Below are 19,217 nucleotides of genomic sequence, written 5' to 3'. Positions count from 1 at the left end.
ACACAACTTGTTTTTTTAAGCACCTCAATGCACGGAAGAACAGCATGCAAGGTACTTCTTTTCAGCGTAAAGTAATCGTTTAAACCGAACCTCCATGCACCAACATTTTTTTTTGCCCATTGTTAGCGCAAAAAAAAAAGATGACCACGCAGACATCCGCAAATTCCTTTTTCGCACCAGAAAAACTTATTGTCACGTCAGGACGGCGACTGCCGCCACCGTTAGACCCTGCGGATCCCAAGGCCATTTTCTCGTTGCCCTGTAAACAGCCATTTCCAAGTTAAGCAGATGCAACATCGTTAGTTGTTTTCATTGATTCAAGTGTCTACTGTCAGCTCTGGCCACGGAGAAAGGTGACGCCCTTAGTTAATTTTTTATCAGTCTTGAGCAAAGCATTTTTCTCCCAAGAGGACACCATTCTACACATCTTTTTTCGCCCAACGAGCGGCTGAAAATTTCAGTATAAAGTGCCGTGGGTAATTTGGTCACTAATTGTCAGGCAACTGGGCTGATCCTTTATTCAAAATGAAGCGACTACGGTGAGAGCTTCTTCAAGCAGCTGCTCGTTCGGGATGACCACGCTTATTTTGCTTAAGAGCATACATCCGGAACCCTCACTGATTTTTTTTTTGCAATGCATGAGCGTCAGTGCTAGCCGCCGCTGTGGCTCAGTGGTTGTAGCGCGCTGCTGGTCACCCGAAAGACGCGGGTTCGATCCAGCACGCGGCGGTCGAATTTCGATGGAAGCGAAATTCTAAAGGCCCGTGTACTGTGGCAGCGCACGCTAAACAACCCCAGTCGGTTGAAATTTCCGCAGCCCTTCATTACGGCGTCCCTCATAGCCTGAGTTGCTTTGGGACGCTTAACCCCTAAAAACTAAACATGATTTTAAGCTTGACAGAAAGATTGTTGTAAACGCGTTTCAGTGAGGATTACAGTAAATCCTTTCAGAAGCTGCTGCATGGTGGACTTTACCATAAAGCTGCTTGTCACGATCGTTGAAAAACAATTTTTTATTATTATCAGGGATTTCCGCGTTTTCTGCTCACTACTGTCATTCATTATACATCCCAATACAATGTTCGCCCTGCATTACGGAAATTTCGCTTATCCGGCCCAAGGACCGCCGGCTCCGTATCCGCCTGCAGCGGCGCCTGACGCAGAGGCCCAGGGTCCGGCTCCCCCGTAGCGGCCGGCTGTGTATCTGCCCGCACCCGGGGCTACGGCAGGAGCCGCGACGGGATTGGCGTTAAACACGGCGTCAGCGCTGGCACCCGGGGCGGTTCCCGGCTCGTTGGTGTCCACCGTGGCACGGAATCCGCCGGCGTCGGCCAAGTAGCTCACGGTGCGGAAGAGGCCGTTGGCGTCCCGGTATCCGTACGAGCCGGTCTTGGCGTTGCTGGCGTCGCCCTGCTCCTTGTGGAACAGCCGCGTCCCGAACTCGTCTGTGTTGTCGTAGCCGAAGCTGTACGGTTGGGGAGGCTGAAGATTTGAAGATGATAATTGTTAAAAGCTGTGATCTGTGCGAGCTGACGAAAGCATATAGGAGGAGCAGGAGAAGGAAACAATCACTCGAATAATGTCGACGGGTTGATAAAACTACTCTTTTTCGAAAAAGCTCCACTGCGTTCCACCGTGCAGTAATTGTCATTCCACACGATGATTTTCTTACGTTGTAGGTTCTGCCAAAAATTCTAAGGCACTGCTCCCAAAGAAGCGAGAAATATTTAATAATCCTAAGGTATAAAGAAAACCATTAGTGTGATTAGCATCCGTGTCAGTAGTACCAAGTGATATAAAGTAAAGGTGGACACTTTGATGTGAGGAGGTATATAATCATCTCGATGTTGTAAAAGAGGGTGCTGTAATTTGTGCATGAGAACGACAGGAAATTTACCTTCCAAACAATTTTTCTCAGATCCCTGCCGACGGGGGTAACAGTTGCATATGGCCCTACCTCTAGCTTTCCAGAGCCCAAGATGTCTATTTTGCTTATTGGCTAATATGTGCTTATTAATTCACGTATAATTAGTCAAAAATTGTGTGCTCGACAACAAGCCGAATCTACGGCAGGTGTCTTGCAGCTGTGACGTACAGGGTAAAAAATACCCAAAGGCCTCTGCTTGATAGTAATAACTTTCATGGCCTTTGCTAGGCGAGTTTCTAAGCGTCCGTAATGAAGCACAGCCAAAAGAAGAAACGCTGAAGAAAGCAACATACACGACATGATGGAACTCGGACACGGATAGTCGTACGTACGTAGGAGGCACCAGCAGCGGAGAAGCCCGGAGTAGCCGCCGCCGCAAAGATGGGGCCCCGGAACCCTGCGCCCCCGAAGCTGCCGCCGCCGCCGAACACATTCCCCGCACTCACAAAGGCGACCAGGGAGAAGAAGACGTAGGCCGACTGTAGAAGGAGGAGCGACAACGGTGACAATGCTACGATTAGTTATCGGTGTTACTGCTACTAATCTTATCAGCAGTCATAGAAAGAAGGGCTCCGGTTCCGTTAGAAGATAATCGTCAAGAGATTTTCGTTGTAGGTAAGTTCAGCGTGTCACGAACAAGGCGTTCGAAAACACTAATTGTGACGTGCAATTTGCCTGTACCGCAGTGAATAATTAATAAATTCATTCATTCATTCATCTTGTTTCGACGTCCGTTCCGGCAGTCGAAAGGTAGTACGAAGTCAAAATATACTTGAGGCTATATTAGGCATGGAACAACAGCAATGTTCTAGCTCCCTCGTAAACGTAATTCCGGCTCGTTGTACAGACTTGCTTCAGTGTTGTAGTGAACTAAAGCTATGAACGAGCGTTTGTGTTGCAGATTTGCCATATACCTGACGAGAACTTGGCTAATTTTTGAGATTTTAGCAATAACTGGGTATTGAGGCGACTGCGAAAACATGTGAAGACCAAATAAGTTTTAAACTATTTAGTGTGCACTGGCGAACAGCGCGAGGTGCGACAGAGATGCTAATGAATTATGCACAGTTCTAAAGAAGAAAACTCGGCGCAAAATTTTGATCGCAACATTGCTGAAATAACTGTGCCTTCGAGAGAAAATTACTTCATTTCGGAAAAAGCTGCTTCAAAATGGCGATCGAAAGCTCACTATACAACAGTTTTCAACAGTATTTGTACTGCTGCCGGATATTGAGGCTACATGGCTATTTTTAAGAAGAAATTCGAGATATTTCATAACGATAATGCGCTCTGAATCTTTTTGATAAATGGGCGCATGGCGATAATTCTCAGCACTGGAATAAAGTTGCATTTCACTGTCGAAAATAGTGGCTGAATACCTGTCAACGCGTCGTTCATACGAACAGTTTTTCAGACTTATTGCTTCTTAAGTGGAAGCCAAAAAATTCATCTCTGTGCGTCAGCTAAAGCACTGGTTTGCATAATGTTGTGTAAAGTATATAGAAATTTTCAATATTGAGGATGACTTCCAGAACACCACACCTATTGGTAACATATAAGCACGCTTATTTCTCGCGTTTGGTTATAACAGGCCATGGCAAAAGCTTGCATTACCATACTAGGGAACAAATTAAAATATTAAGCTACCAGTAAACACACCATCCCATAGAACGGTAGGTGATGCTGAAAATATTTCCGCCAACATGTTTCACTTGAAAGAATACGACAAAGCGTGTGCCATTCTATTTCGGACATTTTGCTAGCGTAGTTTTTAAACGGTAATATCTGGAACCAATAACTCCATTTAAATACATGTATTTATCTTACTCTACAGAAGTGATCTTGATTCCAGCTTATAGCTGCTCGATGTACTAAGAATAAGAGAAGTAATCTTTGTAGTCAGCTTAGTTTACATCGTACTTCTTCTATAGACCTTATGCCAAAAAAGAGGTATAAATGTTTAATAACGATGCGAGTTATGGTCATATTTTTTTTAGCTTTCATGAAAATAAAGTACTGAATTTCTCGCTAGCTGATAAAACGATGCCTCACCACTCAGATTTTGTTCCCAACTGCTTCTAGTGCGTTCCAACACGCTTCCGCTTAGGCGTAAAAAGAATCTTCGTTTAAATGTATCTTTCAATGGCGCAAACCAAAACTGTTTCTCAACACCAACGTGAGGCAGTCAATTCGGTTGCTTACCTTAGATGTATCCATGGGAAATAAAAGCTCAGCTGCTCTGCTCGGAAAGGGCGGCGGCACGTGTGGTGTCTACGAAGCCGCCGTCCAGCTTTTATACAGCTCACTGGACCCTACGCAAGGCATCGCGCTCCTCGTGAGGGAAGAGCGAAGCGTGTCCTCTCTTCCTCTCTAACGTGATTTTGTCACGAGCAGCGAACGTCGGTAGCTCCGCCGTGACGAGGTTCTTTTTGATTTTGTGCCATTTACGCAGTTACTGCCATCGGCGTGCTGGCCTCCACAGCGAGCTTCTCGCTCTCTGACACCGAGAAATTAATGGTATTCCGCTAATGTCACTGGTTTTCATAACAGCGTAGCTTCTCTATTCTCGACTTTCTCGGGTAAATGCATCGACAGCTCAGTACGCCAGAACCAAAAATGCTGCAATTTTCTGTCGCTGTGCGCACCCTGGGGAAACTGACGAGGATTGCTCTTCATCGAAGTAGGACAGGCTGATGTAGGGTTTCCAGTGAGTGCTGTCGTTGAGATCAGGGATTTGAGCGCGTTATTTATAGAGACATCAGGCATTCCACACTTAAAACAAACCAGTAAACTTAAGATTTCTTATTACGATTATTGATTCACAACTGCCTAATTTTCCTGACTAACTTTCCTGACAAGTGCGTAATTTAACTGCCTAACCTTTCCTGATCCCTAGACGATATGCAGTTTAGCAATAACAGCCTCTGATACATTGCTGAATTTTACTCGCGGACGCCTGCCATTCTAAACAAGAGTGTATATGCCCTTTTTGGACCTAACAAATCATATCTAGTTTCTATTGATATTACAGATCCCTGCTGTTCATTCTTAGCCTGCTTGAAAATGAGGCCAAACACTTAGCGCTGAACAGCTTTGTTTCTGAATTCAGCTGTAGAAGCCGCCGTGTGAATCACCATTGACTCCGTTCTTTCTTAGACAAAAATCGTTGTTTCGTCGTTCTGTGCTCAAAATACTTCATTCTAAAACAGCACTCTCGACAGAGAATCACAACGTATCACTCCCCTCCCCCTTTTCTTCCCCATATCCATCACACTACGAGGTACTTGCCTAGTTGAATTATGAACGACAAGCTAAAATTTTAGGTATTTAAAATACAGCTTTCACAGTGCGAAGTTAAGGACGGAAGCCCACCAAAAACTGTTTCTACTTGACACTTCACTTGATTCGCTGGCGCGAGCGAAGCTCGCGTTTATGAACCAATAAATTACGAGGCGGACTATGGTAGTTCACCCCTTAGTCAATAAAATCATTCTGTAATGTCCGTGTACGTACCGTATACCATTCTGCATGTTCTAGATCACTGTCCCCTCTTCCTAAGTTGACAACTGTTTTTCTTCCCGTTTTAACTGCCTTGCTCTTCCTGACTCAAGAAACAGCCCCGTGAATTTCTTCCTTCACTATGACATGCATCAAATTCCGTCTGCCATGAGTACGAGCTTAATGTCATAATTTGGATTCCGCCGAATTACTGTGGAACACCCCTTCACCTGGTGTTCTATAGCAGAAATATTAACTCTTGGCAGGCAACGTCCGGTACCAGTAAGGCAGCATGCTCGGCAGCAGTACAAGCGGCGTTGTTCCTCAGCGTAGCCGGTGAGAAGGGAATTCAAGTATTCAACAGTTTTTATTTTGCCGTAAAAGAAAACCGAGAAGACTATGCTGCCGTCATCGCAGAGTTCAATGAGTGCTGCGTCGAGCAACAGAACAAAGTTCATGAACGGTATGTCTTTTAGTCGAGAGTGCAGGCCAGCCACAGCCATTCAAACTGTTTTTTCATGACCTTAAAAAAGCAGGCCACGCGCTGTCACTTTCGGGATAATGTGGACGACATGATTCATGACCAAACTGATACCTCTATAAGCGAGAAGAAGCTTACTGTTTGAAAGGCTGTAGACTTGTGGAAGGCGGCCTAAATATCGACTCATCAGAATGAGTTTTGGAACAGAACAAAGAATGGACCCGGAGTCAACACCGCTTGTTGTGCTTCTTTTGAGCTGTGCTGTCATTGAACGGCGTGGAAAATACAGTAAGCGTTCCAATGAAAGAAGACATGGTAAGAGGTTGCTTACTGCAATCCTGCATCGATTGCATAGCAGTCCGTGCTCCGAGCTATTCTTAGTCCTGATGCGCCATTACACAACACTTGGCTCATCATTATTTTTTTGGCTAGTCCTTCATATGGTCTTCTATTCTATTTCGTGCTCCGTCAGATTAGTGACATGTCCCGAAGAAGTTTTTAAAGGTTTCTTTTGTTAACGAGATAAAGTTTAGTGGTTTAGTTGATGGTTTTATTGGTAAGCGTTTTTTATTTCCACTTTGACGCAAGCAGCTTATTAGTTGTTTTGCCGAAAAATGAAGGAATTTTAAAACTTATCAATGAAAGCTCATATCAAACTACATCTGAAGAACTACAACTGGCTATATGAAGATATGATGACAGCTGCTACCAAAGAAGCTTTTTGGAAATTCTGCGAACGCATGTCTAAGAATATCGCATAACGCGAGCGCAATATAGGGCGTAAAAAACAAGGTGGTCGCTCTAATTATAATTGCTAACGACAACACTTCCTTCGTCGTTTCACTCAATGCACAGAAAGCGAAGCAAAAGCACGGCCATTCGTGAAAGAGCTCCAACATAAACGCGAAGGTAAGCCATCTGTAACCAATTTCTTTTCGGAAAACCTCTCAGCATTAGCAGATGACTTTAGTATTCTTCTCGCACGATCCTCGCAAAACATTTGCTCAGATAGAACCCAAGTTTGTTCCTTGGAAGGAAAAATACCTGCCTCGCCTATCTACCCAAGTTATCCTTAACTAATCTACTGGGAATTATTGTCAACAATCATCAGAAGAAACCACCTGGCATAGATGGTTTATCAGTTTGTGTCTTACAAAGACATTTTGTCTTTCCCTCTCATAGGTCCCTTTCGGACCAACTTTTGTTGAGAGAAAGCGCCTTGTTAGATAGCGTTCCCATTCCAGAAAATCTACAGCTGGCCCTCGTACAACCTTTGCAGAAAAGAGGATAAATGCATCAAATGGAAAACTATAGGCTAATTTCAACGCTGCTGATGATATCTGAGATATCTGAAAAATTTCCTTGCGGAAACGGTGCGTTCCTTCAAGAATCACTTTTTCATTGTTTCCCAATCAGTCAGGTTTCGCCGTGGCCGTTCGTGAAACAGCTTCGACATAAACGCGAAGGTAACCCATCTGTAACAAATTTCTTTTCGTAAAACCTCTCAGTATTAGCAGATGACTTTAGTATTCTTCTCGCACGATCCTCGCAATACACTTGCTCAGATAGAAGCCAAGTTTGTTCCTTGGAAGGAAAAATACCTGCCTCGCCTATCTACCCAAGTTATCCTTATCTGATCAACTCGGAATTATTGTCAACAATCATCAGAAGAAGCCACCTGGCGTAGATGGTTTCTCAGTTTGTGTCTGTGAGGGGAAAAGGCCCCAGCAGGTTCGAGCGTCCTGCGAGGTGGGGCCCCGGAGGATACAGAAAAATCGTCCCAGACCGAGCACATCCGTAGATGTCACAAAAATGGTTTTACTTAAAACAGGAGAGCAGTCATTGATGGGTATGGAGCTGTGCGGCCGAGGGTCGAGGAGTGGCTCCGGTGTGAGATTCCTCTGCTCGTCGCCAGAAAGGCGCCGGGGCCAAGTACCTCCGCGGGGCTGTTCTCCCTGCGGCCAGAAGTCGGGCGCGGAGCACCAGCACCAGTGGCCCTGACGACGCACCAGAGAGGAGACGGCCGCCCAGGTCTGGACACCCGGGCACGGCCAGGAAGGCACCCTTTCACCGCAGGGGGTCCCAGCCACGGGACGGCAGGCGCGATCCGACAGCAAGGCCGGTAGGATCCCCGGGCAGGCAGCACCTGCCTGTGCCCGGCACCTGCCTGTGCCCGGCACGGCGCCCGCTCTCCGAGGCAGCGATCGAGAGGCAGGCGGGAGACAGGAGACAGCAGGCTCCTGGTTGCGCGGAACTGGGCGAGGATGGCTTCCCCAGGCCTGGTCACCCGGGTTCAAGAAGCCGTTCAGCCGTGACCTCGCCTGCTTCGTTCCCCGAGCTCGTCTCCTCGCGCCGCTTGCGCCACGCCCCGCGTCTCTCTTCTTTTTCCTCTCCTTCCGTCTCTTTCCTAAGAGAGCGTCAGGCCGCCGCTAGTGCTGAAGGGCGCTGGTGGCGCATCACAGTGTCTTACTTTGGAAGAATTTACAGATGCATTGTATACTGCGTTATAAAATAACCTGTTCAGCGTAGCTTTGTTTCTGGATGTAGTAAAATATTTTAAACTGTTAACCACGATAGTCTATTAAATAAATTAAATTGTCTACGATTCTCTGGGCCAATTTATAATATGCGAAGAAACTATCTTTTCCGGTAGTTCACAATTTTTTTCTTTAAACAGGGACTACTTCAGTAGCAGAGTGTCTATATACACTAGAGTTCCATAGGGTTATGTTTTATTTATTTATTTGCTTTCCAATATTTTCATTATAACTTTGCGTCTACTATATCTATTTGCATAGTCTTCCAGTAGCCTGGTAGCATTGCGCTCCTTTGTAATTATTTACTTTATACTACAAAAATCATCTGGCTGCAAAATGATGTCTATAAAGCACTGGAACGGTTTACAATGAATTCGCTCAAACTAAATTCTTCAAAATCTACACTCATTTGCTTCCGAAATATTTTGAAGAAATGTGTCATTGACCCTCCAATATTTCTCCATAACAACTATTTTTCGCCGTGTCCTTGCTCTCCGGCAGAAATGTCCCCTCATAAAATTCACGGGAGTGTTTTTTGAATCGAGTATGTCTTGAAAAGCGCAATTCCACCATGTCTGTATTCGACTTACAAGAGTTGCTTGCTTTCTTTTTCATTTTGGGGCATAGTTCTCTTTCCAGTGAAAACAAAATGGCTGTGCAGTCACTTACACTATGCTGCGTTATGGGATTGCAGTAATTTGCTTTTTGCCCACGTCGTCTGCTTAACCATGTTGGTTCGCTTTTCAAGAATTTCCTTAAAAGGATACTTGGTTTTCCATCTGTTCAGGTAGTTTTCACTCATACAGTAATACTACCATTTCTGGTGCTCTGATTTCCAAACTGAGCATGTTCGTCAGCGCACGCTCAGTTACGTCTTCCGGTTTTCGTTCACTCGATCAAACACCCGATTCAACGAGGCAATACGATGCATGTATTTGTGATTCTAGAGGCCCGTGTACTGTGCGGTGTCGGTGCACGATAAAGAACCCTAGGTGTTCGAAATTTCCGGAGCCCTCCACTACGGCGTCCCTCGTAGCCTGAGTCGCTTTGGGACTTTAAACCCTAATAAATCAAACCAATAAACCAAACATGTATTTGTGTAAGGTTTTCAATAACCTCCGGGGTCATTTTTTCTGCTACTTCTATAACCATGCTGAAAACTCTATTTCGTTTGATTTGAATATTCCACCCTTGCTATTTCAATGACGCATGTATTGGTTAATTCACTTCACCTGCCAGGAACAGGCGAACTTTTTGTTGTTAATTTGTTTGAGTTTACAGTATTGTGATAGCAATAACAAAAGTTGTGTTGCCGCGCCAATTTTTTTTTTTTTTTTTTTTCATTTATTGGTTTTGTTTGGCCAGTACAGAGACTGCAAACAAGGGAGAGCAAGCTAAAGGCGCCTAGTAGCGCCTGACTGAGGCCTGCCCTCCCCATGTAAAAAAAACAAAAACAAAAACAAAGTGGCACTTGGCAATGGTACAAAGTTTTCGTAAGTAACAGAAACTAGAAAAGCAGCGGATATACTGACAACGAAACAGAGATCAGGCATGCATAGAGCTAAGCACAACAAAACTAAGATCAAAACATAGCAAAGACAATAACTGATTAGGTAAAAACACACCACAACTAGCTATAACAAAAATATTCATGAACAGTTTTCCTAAATCTGACCTCGGACATATTTTGTAGTGACAATTCTGTTAAATATGGATAGGTGTTTAATGTATGAGGAATTATGTGAGTTAGTTTTTGGAACCCATAGTTTGTACGGGATTTTGATGCATGGTATTGAGGGTGCCTAAGACTGTATGCTGTTTGGGCAATTAAATATGTGCTCTCGAAAGTCTGCCAGTTTCTTTTCATAAGGTTTCTGATATAAACAGCAAGCTTCTTGTGGTAAGCGGCCGTGATGGTTAGCAGTCTATGGTTGAGGAAGGAAAGACCCGTGCTCTCACTGTAATGTAAATTATCAATCGCTCGTACAGCTCTTTTTTGTAAAGTAAGTACTTTCACAAGATTGGTTGAGGTAGTCGTTCCCCAGATCAACAAACAATATTGTACATGCGAAAAGACTAGAGAGAAATAAATTTGTAGTTTGAATTTCCGAGGCAGTATTGTGCGAAATTTATTTAGGATACCAACAGAGCGAGCCATTTTAGTGCAAACGTAGTTTACATGATCTGTCCAGAGTAAATGTTCTTCAAAAATGACTCCAAGGAACATTGTAGAGCTGACACGAGTTATAGGAGCTTGTTCGAAGTGAATTTGGAAGTTGTTCGGAACTTCCTTATTTTTGGCTCTAAACAGTATGTACTTTGTTTTCCTGACATTAAGTTCTAACCTATTTGATTTTAACCAAACAGACAATTGGGATAACCAACTATTGGAGGCTGCTTGCAAAATATTACTATCTTGCCCTGAAAAAAATACGTTAGTATCGTCTGCATAGATTATAATGTTGTCTGCTGGACGAAGGTTGACGATATCATTAATATATAGTAAGAACAACGTTGGTCCTAGAACGGAGCCCTGTGGCACACCAGACATAATCTGACCGATCCCAGATGAAATACCGTTAATGATAGTTGTTTGAGATCGGTTGTCAAGGTAGCTAGCAAATAAGGTTAAAGGAACGCCGCGTATTCCATAACACTGCATTTTTTCAAGCAATATCTTATGGTTAACGGAGTCAAACGCTTTCCTCATATCAAGGAATATGCCAACTGTTAGCAGTTTATTTTCTATGTTTTCAATTAGCTTTTCTTTGATTTCCAGTAAGGCGGCCTCAGTTGTTTTGTTTTTTTGAAATCCGTACTGTTGCTTGGAGATGACATGGTTTTTCTCGAGATATTGAGAAAGACGTGTGTTGATTGCAAGTTCTGCAATCTTAGAAAAAACTGAAAGAACGGAGATCGGCCGATAATTATTTAAATCATTAATGTCACCCCCTTTGTGAATGGCAGTGACACGAGCTATTTTCAACTGATGTGGAAATGTGCCTGTCGTGAACATTAGGTTAATTATATGTGCTAATGGTATCGCAATGACATCTGCTACTTTCTTGATCGGGACTGGAGCTATGCCATCGACACCTGGAGCACTATTACTGCGTAAGGAGTGAATAATGGTAATTATTTCTGAGTCTGTGCATGGTAACAAAAACATGGATTTACTTTGTTTACTGGTTATATAGATTGAGGCATCTTGATGTGGACCATCAGTTGATTTTGGCGGAAAAACAGATAAGAAATGCCCATTAAATTCATTCGCTAGGTCAGCGCCATCATAGTTCGCGCCATGAATGTGGAGTGAGACGGGTGCGTTGGTTCTATTTTTACCTAGAAGATCGTTAAGTGTATTCCATGTTCCCTTCGAGCCATCAGACATGGAGAACTTTCTCGCGTAATAATCACTTCTTGCTTTTTTAATGTCAGCGCCTAACTTATTGCGGAACGTTTTGAATTGACGGAGAATGTCAGTGTCTTTTGTTCTCACAAAACGCGAAAAAAGTCTGTTCTTTTCCTGGATGCGGTCATACAGTTGTTTTGAAATCCACGGCTTTCTTGATTTTCTATGAGTTCTGCGCGTTGCTTGCGGAAATGCAGTATTGTAGTGTTCTTGAATAGTAGATATAAAATTTGTGTACGATTGGCATGCATCCTCCTGTCTTAAAATATTACTCCAATCTGTGCTAGCACAAAGACGTCGAAACTCTGATAAGCTGTTTTCATCAATTCTTCTAAATGTGGAAGATTCCGGTTTACTCCTGTGTTGTTTTGGTTGACTCGGAACTATACAGAATATAGGCATGTGGTCACTAATGCTTAATGTCAAAACGCCAGCCGGGACATCACTAGTGCAAATATTCGTAAAGCACACATCAATAAGCGTTTCAGAGCTGTCAGTAACTCTTGTTGGTGAGGAAATTAAGTTCACAAATCCATAGCTGTTGTACAAATCTAGCAAATTTCTCGTAACGGACGTTTGACCCAGAATATCAACATTTATATCACCAAGAAAAACCACTTCATAATTATTAAGAGACACATATTCCAAAGTTTTTTCAACAAAGTTACAAAACGCAGATACCGAACCTGAAGGCGGTCTGTATATACCTATAACAACAATTTTTCCGCAGCACAAAGACAAAGCTTCTACATCTTCATTCATTTCACAGCATTCAGGTAAACAGTGATAGCCGATTTCATTCCTCAAATAAATTGATAAGCCCCCTCCTCTTTTCTGTTGTCGCGCCAAAGATACGCATTTATAATTATCAATGTTAGGAGCATCATTATCATTGCTAAACCAGGTTTCAGAAAATACTAATACATCCCACTTTAACCTCAAAGTTGACAGCAACACAACCATTTCATCTATTTTGTTTTGCAGGCTTCGTGCATTTAAATGAAAAAAACTGAGAGAATTGTTGAGAGACTTTCCAGAATTCAGAATGTACTTATTGAAAGAATCAATATCAAAATAGGTCATGATAGGCTTCTTTTTTTCCCACAGAAGATCAGCGCGCATGAAAACCTAAGGCTACCGAATGTTTGCCAAGTCGTCTTCGCAAGCAATGCAGATTGCATTCTCTCCGGTTCTGTTCCTGACAAATATTTTGCCATTTCTCTGCCAGGTATACTGGTAGCCACACTGCTTTGCCTTTGAACGTGCCAGCCACAAGAGTCGCCTGTTGAAGGCTGTCAGGTTGTCAAAAAGGCGTATGTCTGATTCCTTAGCTTTCAGATCCTTTACTTTCGCTAGCCATTGATCTTTTGTTTTCCGGCTGACAAAGCGGATCAGCACAGGAGGCGTTTTGTCCTCATTTTTCCTGTGAGGAAGTCTGTGCACACCTTCAATTTCACTCTCAGTGACCGGTTCAAGGCTCAAAGACAATGCAAGGTCGTTCACAACAGCTAACACGTTTTCGTTCTCAGTGTATTTCAGACCATGGATCTCAAGATTCTGGCGTCGTCCATACTGTTCAAGGTCATTTATTTGCCTTTTCAATCGACCCACCTCAGCCTCAGATCCCACCGATTCTACGACTTCAAGACGTTTGTTCAGATTTTGTATTTCCGTATCGTGTCGTTTTTGCGTTTCTAGAAGCTCGTCATACTTGGCTGACATCATCTGCACTGACTGTTCAAGACTTTCTATAACTTCTTTCAAGCTACTTAGAGCGTCGACTTTCTCTTTCATCTGCAAGAGAACAGTTAACTTGGCGTTGATTTGCGATAGTTCCGCCTTGTGCTCACATGCCTGTTCATTTTTCGACTTTTCATTCGACTTTCCCCCTCTGGTTCTGGCAAGTATGCAAGTCGGACACTTCCATGTGGTCTTGGAGGCTTTCCCCTTTGTACTTTTTACATAACCTCCAGAACAGTTTCCATTGTGGTAACTGCAACTGCATTCGTCACAAGTGACACACTCGTCGCCATCATCAAGGTTCTCTTTACATGCAATACAAATAGTATTCTCCGGCATTGCTCGGGACTACAACAGAGGATAAAGTACTATAGGCAACGAAGTAAGGTGACACTCGCACTACAGTATCATGGCAGCGGCAGCAGCAGCAAAGACGAAAACTATAGGTAGCCTTAACAGTGATAAGTATAAATGCCCACCAACCTGTAAAATAGACGAACTCGGTCACGGAATGTCTGTACGCCGCCGCTGCCACTGCCAAAGTGACTGCAGTGCACTGGAAAACGAACGCCCCCCTGATGAAGCCGATAAGCAGCAGACGAAGCTCAATTCAATGAAGACAGATGGCAGCAGGGGAGAATCCGGCCAGGACTTGAAATACGGTTGCTCTGAACGCTTGGAACAGCGATGTAGCCGATGAGTAAGCTCTGCGGTCGCTTCCAAAGCTCCAAGTCCCACAAGCCGCCAATGGCTTAGACTGGCCTGATGGATATTGTAATTAACAATAGTGGAAATCAAGATAATATTATTATTAATAGTACCACTTTCTTCAACTGGTAGATGAAAATGTCGGTATAAAGAAGTTAAGGACGCTTGCAGATAAAAGTTGCTGCTAAATGGTGATGTGCTTCAGGGGTCAGTTTTATTGGTAATACTGCTTACTATTTCGCGACAGCATAGACAGATTGTTCGGTCGTAAAGCTTCGTTTTGTTTATTTGGGTCTAACGTACGAAAGCGACTGAAGCTATGAGGGACGCCGTAGTGAAGGCTTAAGACCCTTGGCGTAGTGGAAAATCGATGTTCGTCACCGTGCCAAATGTGCGCGCCCAAGATTCGAACAACTCCAGTCGTAACTGAAAACGGGCTGCCTTGGTGGCTCAGAAAAGCTATCAGAACATCGCAGCAGACATCCATGGCACAGCGACTAGGTATGCCTTCATCGTCTGCGTCATTATCAATTATCGCCGCGCAGCGCGTGCTCGCTGGGAGTGCATCCTCTCGTACAACAGTCGTGGCCGCACGAACACCGCACTTGACGTCACTCACAGCGCACGCTAGACTGCGCTGTCTGTGCAGTCGGACACACGTTCCGTGTTCACGCACATAAATCGAATAATTTACATTGTATTCATCCATCCTGCGAAAAAGTTTAAGCCGGGCCGACGACTGGATGCACTCCGTCCGGCGGCGTGAACGTCGTGCATACCTCACTTGATAGGATGGGGTGCATTTGCCTCGGCAATGCAAGGTATGAGGGCACACTCCACCCTTTAGCAACGCCGCTATCCTTGAGCGTTGAAGAACAAAGGGCCATAGCGACATTGCCTTGCTAAGCCACTCAGGACAAGAACTGCAAAGCATGATCAATCAGTTAGACAGGCAGAGCAGAACGGTGGGGCTAAGAATTAACATGCAGAAAACCAAAGTAATGTTCAACAGCCTAGCAAGGGAACAGCAGTTCGCAATTGGTAGCGAGGTGCTGGAAGTAGTAAGAGAATATGTCTACTTAGGGCAGGTAGTGACCGCAGATCCGGATCATGAGAGGGAAATAACTAGAAGAATACGAATGGGGTGCAGCGCATATGGTAGGTTCTCTCAGATCATGAATGGTAGCTTACCAATATCCCTGAAGAGAAAAGTATACAACAGCTGTATCCTACCGGTACTCACCTATGGGGCAGAAACGTGGAGGCTAACAAAGAGTGTTCAGCTTAAGTTAAGAACAACGCAGCGAGCTATGGAAAGGAAAATGATAGGTGTAACGTTAAGAGATCGGAAGAGGGCGGAGTGGGTGAGGGAACAAACGCGGGTTAATGACATCTTAGTTGAAATCAAGAGGAAGAAATGGGCTTGGGCAGGGCATGTAATGCGAAGGCAAGATAACCGCTGGTCCTTAAGGGTAACGGAGTGGATTCCAAGAGAAAGCAAACGTAGCAGGGGACGGCAGAAAGTTAGGTGGGCGGATGAGATTAAGAAGTTTGCAGGGATACAGTGGCGGCAACTGACAAAGGACAGGGTTAATTGGAGAGACATGGGAGAGGCCTTTGCCCTGCAGTGGGTGTAGTCAGGCTGATGATGATGATGATGACATCATACAGGCATACCTTCTTGTGAAGAAGAGAGGCGCATACATAATTGCTACATCAGTGACAGTCCTAGGCAAAGAATTACGATTCACAAACGCTTACGAACGTCGTGCAAAAGTGGGTGTTCTCCCGAAGTGATGGGTGTCTCTATATTGAAGCGAATGCTTCACCACGCTAGGTAAAACCAAGGTCGCCCCTTGTGGGGATTTCAGTTTCATTTGACGTTCAGAAACAGCGAAGGAAATTAAAAGCGCATAACTGGCCCCCTGGGACAGTGGACACTTTAGTCGCGCTTTAAGCTACGAAACCGATTTATTTATTTTTATTTATCATCATACCCACAGCACCATTGTCTGGCATTACAGTTGAACAAAAAGTCGCAAATGCTACCTCATGCAGGTGGTTACAAAAAAGATAACAATGAGATAGAAAGAACACGGAATTATTATACATAAAAAATGTCACAGCATGGAAGAAAATGAATCATTTGATAATATGGACACTGCTTCCTCAGGCAGCTTGTTCCATTCCGAAACCGTTTTGGGGAAAAAAGACATTTTAAAAAGGTCAGTCCGGCATCTGTATTCTTTAACTTTCAGTGGATGATCTCTTCGTAAAGACACGTAATCAGGGTTGGCTATATATTTGGTTCTGTCTATTCCAGTTCTAGAATTAAATATATTATGAAATCATTTTAAACGCAGAACTTTCCTACGTTTTTGAAAGGAGTCCCAACCCGAAGATTTTTTCGCGCTCTTACACTAAAATATCGCCCATAGTTATTGAAAACAAAACGAACGGCCAAATTCTGAACTCTTTATAGCTTTTGAACGTCAAGAAAGGATTTCGGATCCCAGGCTGTGCAAGCGTACTCAAGTATGCTTCTAACATTTGTATTATACAGCAGTTATTTAGTCTTTAAAGGGAAAAGTTTAGCGTTACGTCGCAGGAAGCCTAAAACACGACAGGCTTTGGCAGTAACGAAATCCACGTGACAATGCCAAAACATTGAACTTGTTAAATATACACCAAGAAATTTAAATTCCAACACTAAAAGCAGTCTGCTATTATTTATGATATAAGTGAAAATATGGGGAACTTTCTTTTTAGTGAAACACATATGTACAGATTTTTGTAAGTTAATATGCATTCCCCAGTTCTCACACCACTGGGCCACTTTACACAAATCCTGTTGTAATGCATCGCAGTCACTTTGATCGTTAATAATTCTATAGAATACACAATTGTCCGCAAAAAGACGTGTGTGTGAAGAAATACCTGAAAAGATGCTCAGAAGAGCGTGTTGTTGGGCTAGTTGGTTGTGCATAGTTTATAAGTGAATTGCGCAACAACTTGTTGTGAACTGTTGTATGTGTTTCTTTTTGTGTCCTGTCTAAGTTGTTGCGCAATTCACTTATATACTGAAAAATGTCATTCATGTAAATTATGAACAGTAATGGGCCCAAGACGGATCCCTGAGGCACCCCTGATGTTACAGCCACCTCATGCGACTGTTTCCCGTTGACAACAACACATTGACGCCTAAAGCGTGTGCTGCGAGTCACACGGAAAAAAGAACCTACTGTATTTTCTTATGTACTTAACAACACAATAATATCTGAGGTTGAAAAATACAAGTATTTGGGTGTCACATTCAATAGTAAACTCTCTTGGTCAAACCATATTTCCATTACATGTTCAGCAGCATTGCGCAAGTTGTGGTTCTTGAAAAGGAAACTTAGAAATGCACCTGCAAATACCAAAATGTTAGCATACAACACATTTGTCCGTTCCAAACTGGAGTATGCAGCAGTTGTATGGGATCCTCATACTAAAAAGAATATAATGAATTTAGAGCGTGTTCAAAGGAAGGCTATCAGATTCATCTTCAGTAAACGTCAAAGGCCTTCAGACGTCAAAGGCCTTCTTAAAATCTAGAAAAATACAGAATTGTCTATCCCGCCACTCGATCACAACGGAAGTATCGAAACCGATGAATAGCGGGAGCTTCGAAAACAAAGAAAAGGCGTATGACTGGCCCCCTGGGACAGTCAACACCTCAGTCGTGCTTTAAGCTAAGTGACAGTAGTGACAGATGTGCGCTGCATGTGTTGGCATTGACAAGGTTTTGGCAGAAACGGGGAACTGCAGCAAAAGGCCGCAGCTTTCATTTGGTGAGCAAACTCTAGCCATCAACCATTAACTGTCACCTGCCACAGGGTGGCAGGGTGAGCGCGCTGCCAATCCAGTGTCTGGAATGTACTCAACGTTACAGATGCCAAGTCGAATACACTATAGCTTTCGCTCTCCAACCAGGTTTAGCAGTAGTTAAGCCGCAGTTCATTTGTGTTTCACCATCCTAAATGTGCATAATCGTTAAACATTCCTGAAAGATTTACGGGCGATCGCTTGAGGATCACATTGGACCGAAAGCACAACGTCGTTGTGCTAAATTCTGTGATGATGCGCTCATTTTTTCTTTCCGCTGGGTTTAAAATATGTAATCATGTATAAACTGTTCTCCGACATTTTTAACCGCTTCTATCTTGGCGATGCAGTTGTATGTAGGTTTTCAGTCACTTACGTAGGGATTTCTGTTTTTGGGAGCTTACCAGAAAGCAAGACCCCGAGAACAGATGAAAGAATGGAGTCTTACTAGCATTAAAGATTTTCAGAATTAAAGAGAAAATTTGGTGCCATTCAACCAAACGAGCGACGCACTCCTGCCGAAATGTTCCACATCTTCAGGCTGTCAAGCGAGATGCCGGAACGCTGCAACATACTGACAGCTGCGGACTCTGCGCGCACCGAACTGTATGCTCTCTCTTTTCTTAAGATTTGCGCAAAACTTATCAAATATATAAACATTGCATCGTGGAATACGAGATCTGTCTTTTATTTCGTCTAGAAATCTAACTCGGGAATGTTCCCTAACGTGACAACAAATATGGCGGTTCTTCGTATTCTGGCTTTGGCGTTCTAAAGCGCCCTTCATCTGTGTTTGAAGAAACATAATCGGCTGATTCAAAACCCTTCGATAAGGGTACGCAGAAAAATGTGTTCTGTAGATAGCACGCTAACGTAGTTATAATTCTAAACTCTATAATGAGAAGGTGTGACAATGCTCTGTTGTTTTTGAGAGTCAGTCACTTGCCACGGAGCTAACACCTTTTTTGGTGTAAGGTTACGCAGTTCTTTGGAGGCCAAGTATTTATGCTCTTACACATAGTGTAATGTTATATTGCTAACAGCCTA

At 43.5% G+C, this 19,217-nt stretch overlaps 1 protein-coding gene across 1 annotated transcript; it reads right to left on the bottom strand.

The window, feature by feature from the left end:
• Nucleotides 1–1,107: 1,107 nt before the first annotated feature.
• On the bottom strand, nucleotides 1,108–15,190 carry LOC149344973 (uncharacterized). The gene is made up of 4 exons (XM_089547335.1): nucleotides 15,083–15,190; nucleotides 13,301–13,649; nucleotides 2,260–2,438; nucleotides 1,108–1,482 (listed from the first exon to the last, which is right to left on the bottom strand). Exons 1-4 carry the CDS (start codon nucleotides 15,188–15,190, stop codon nucleotides 1,108–1,110), a joined length of 1,011 nt encoding a protein of 336 aa, XP_089403461.1.
• Nucleotides 15,191–19,217: the final 4,027 nt, after the last annotated feature.

Source organism: Amblyomma mixtum, chromosome 5, assembly GCF_055824585.1.
Source record: "Amblyomma mixtum isolate Tamu chromosome 5, ASM5582458v1, whole genome shotgun sequence".
NCBI classification, from domain to species: Eukaryota; Metazoa; Arthropoda; class Arachnida; order Ixodida; family Ixodidae; genus Amblyomma; species Amblyomma mixtum.
Note: the sequence above shows the minus strand (reverse complement) of the source record. Positions and strands in the feature narration are given on the sequence as shown.

Coding starts and splice junctions, on each gene's coding strand:
- LOC149344973 (XM_089547335.1), bottom strand. CDS start 15,190: ATGGCCCTTTGTTCTTCAACGCTCAAGGATAGCGGCGTTGCTAAAGGG. Junction 13,650..15,082: donor ACCCCATCCTATCAAGTGAG/GTATGCACGACG, acceptor GTTCTCTTGCAG/ATGAAAGAGAAAGTCGACGC. Junction 2,439..13,300: donor CACTGAGAGTGAAATTGAAG/GTGTGCACAGAC, acceptor AACTAATCGTAG/CATTGTCACCGTTGTCGCTC.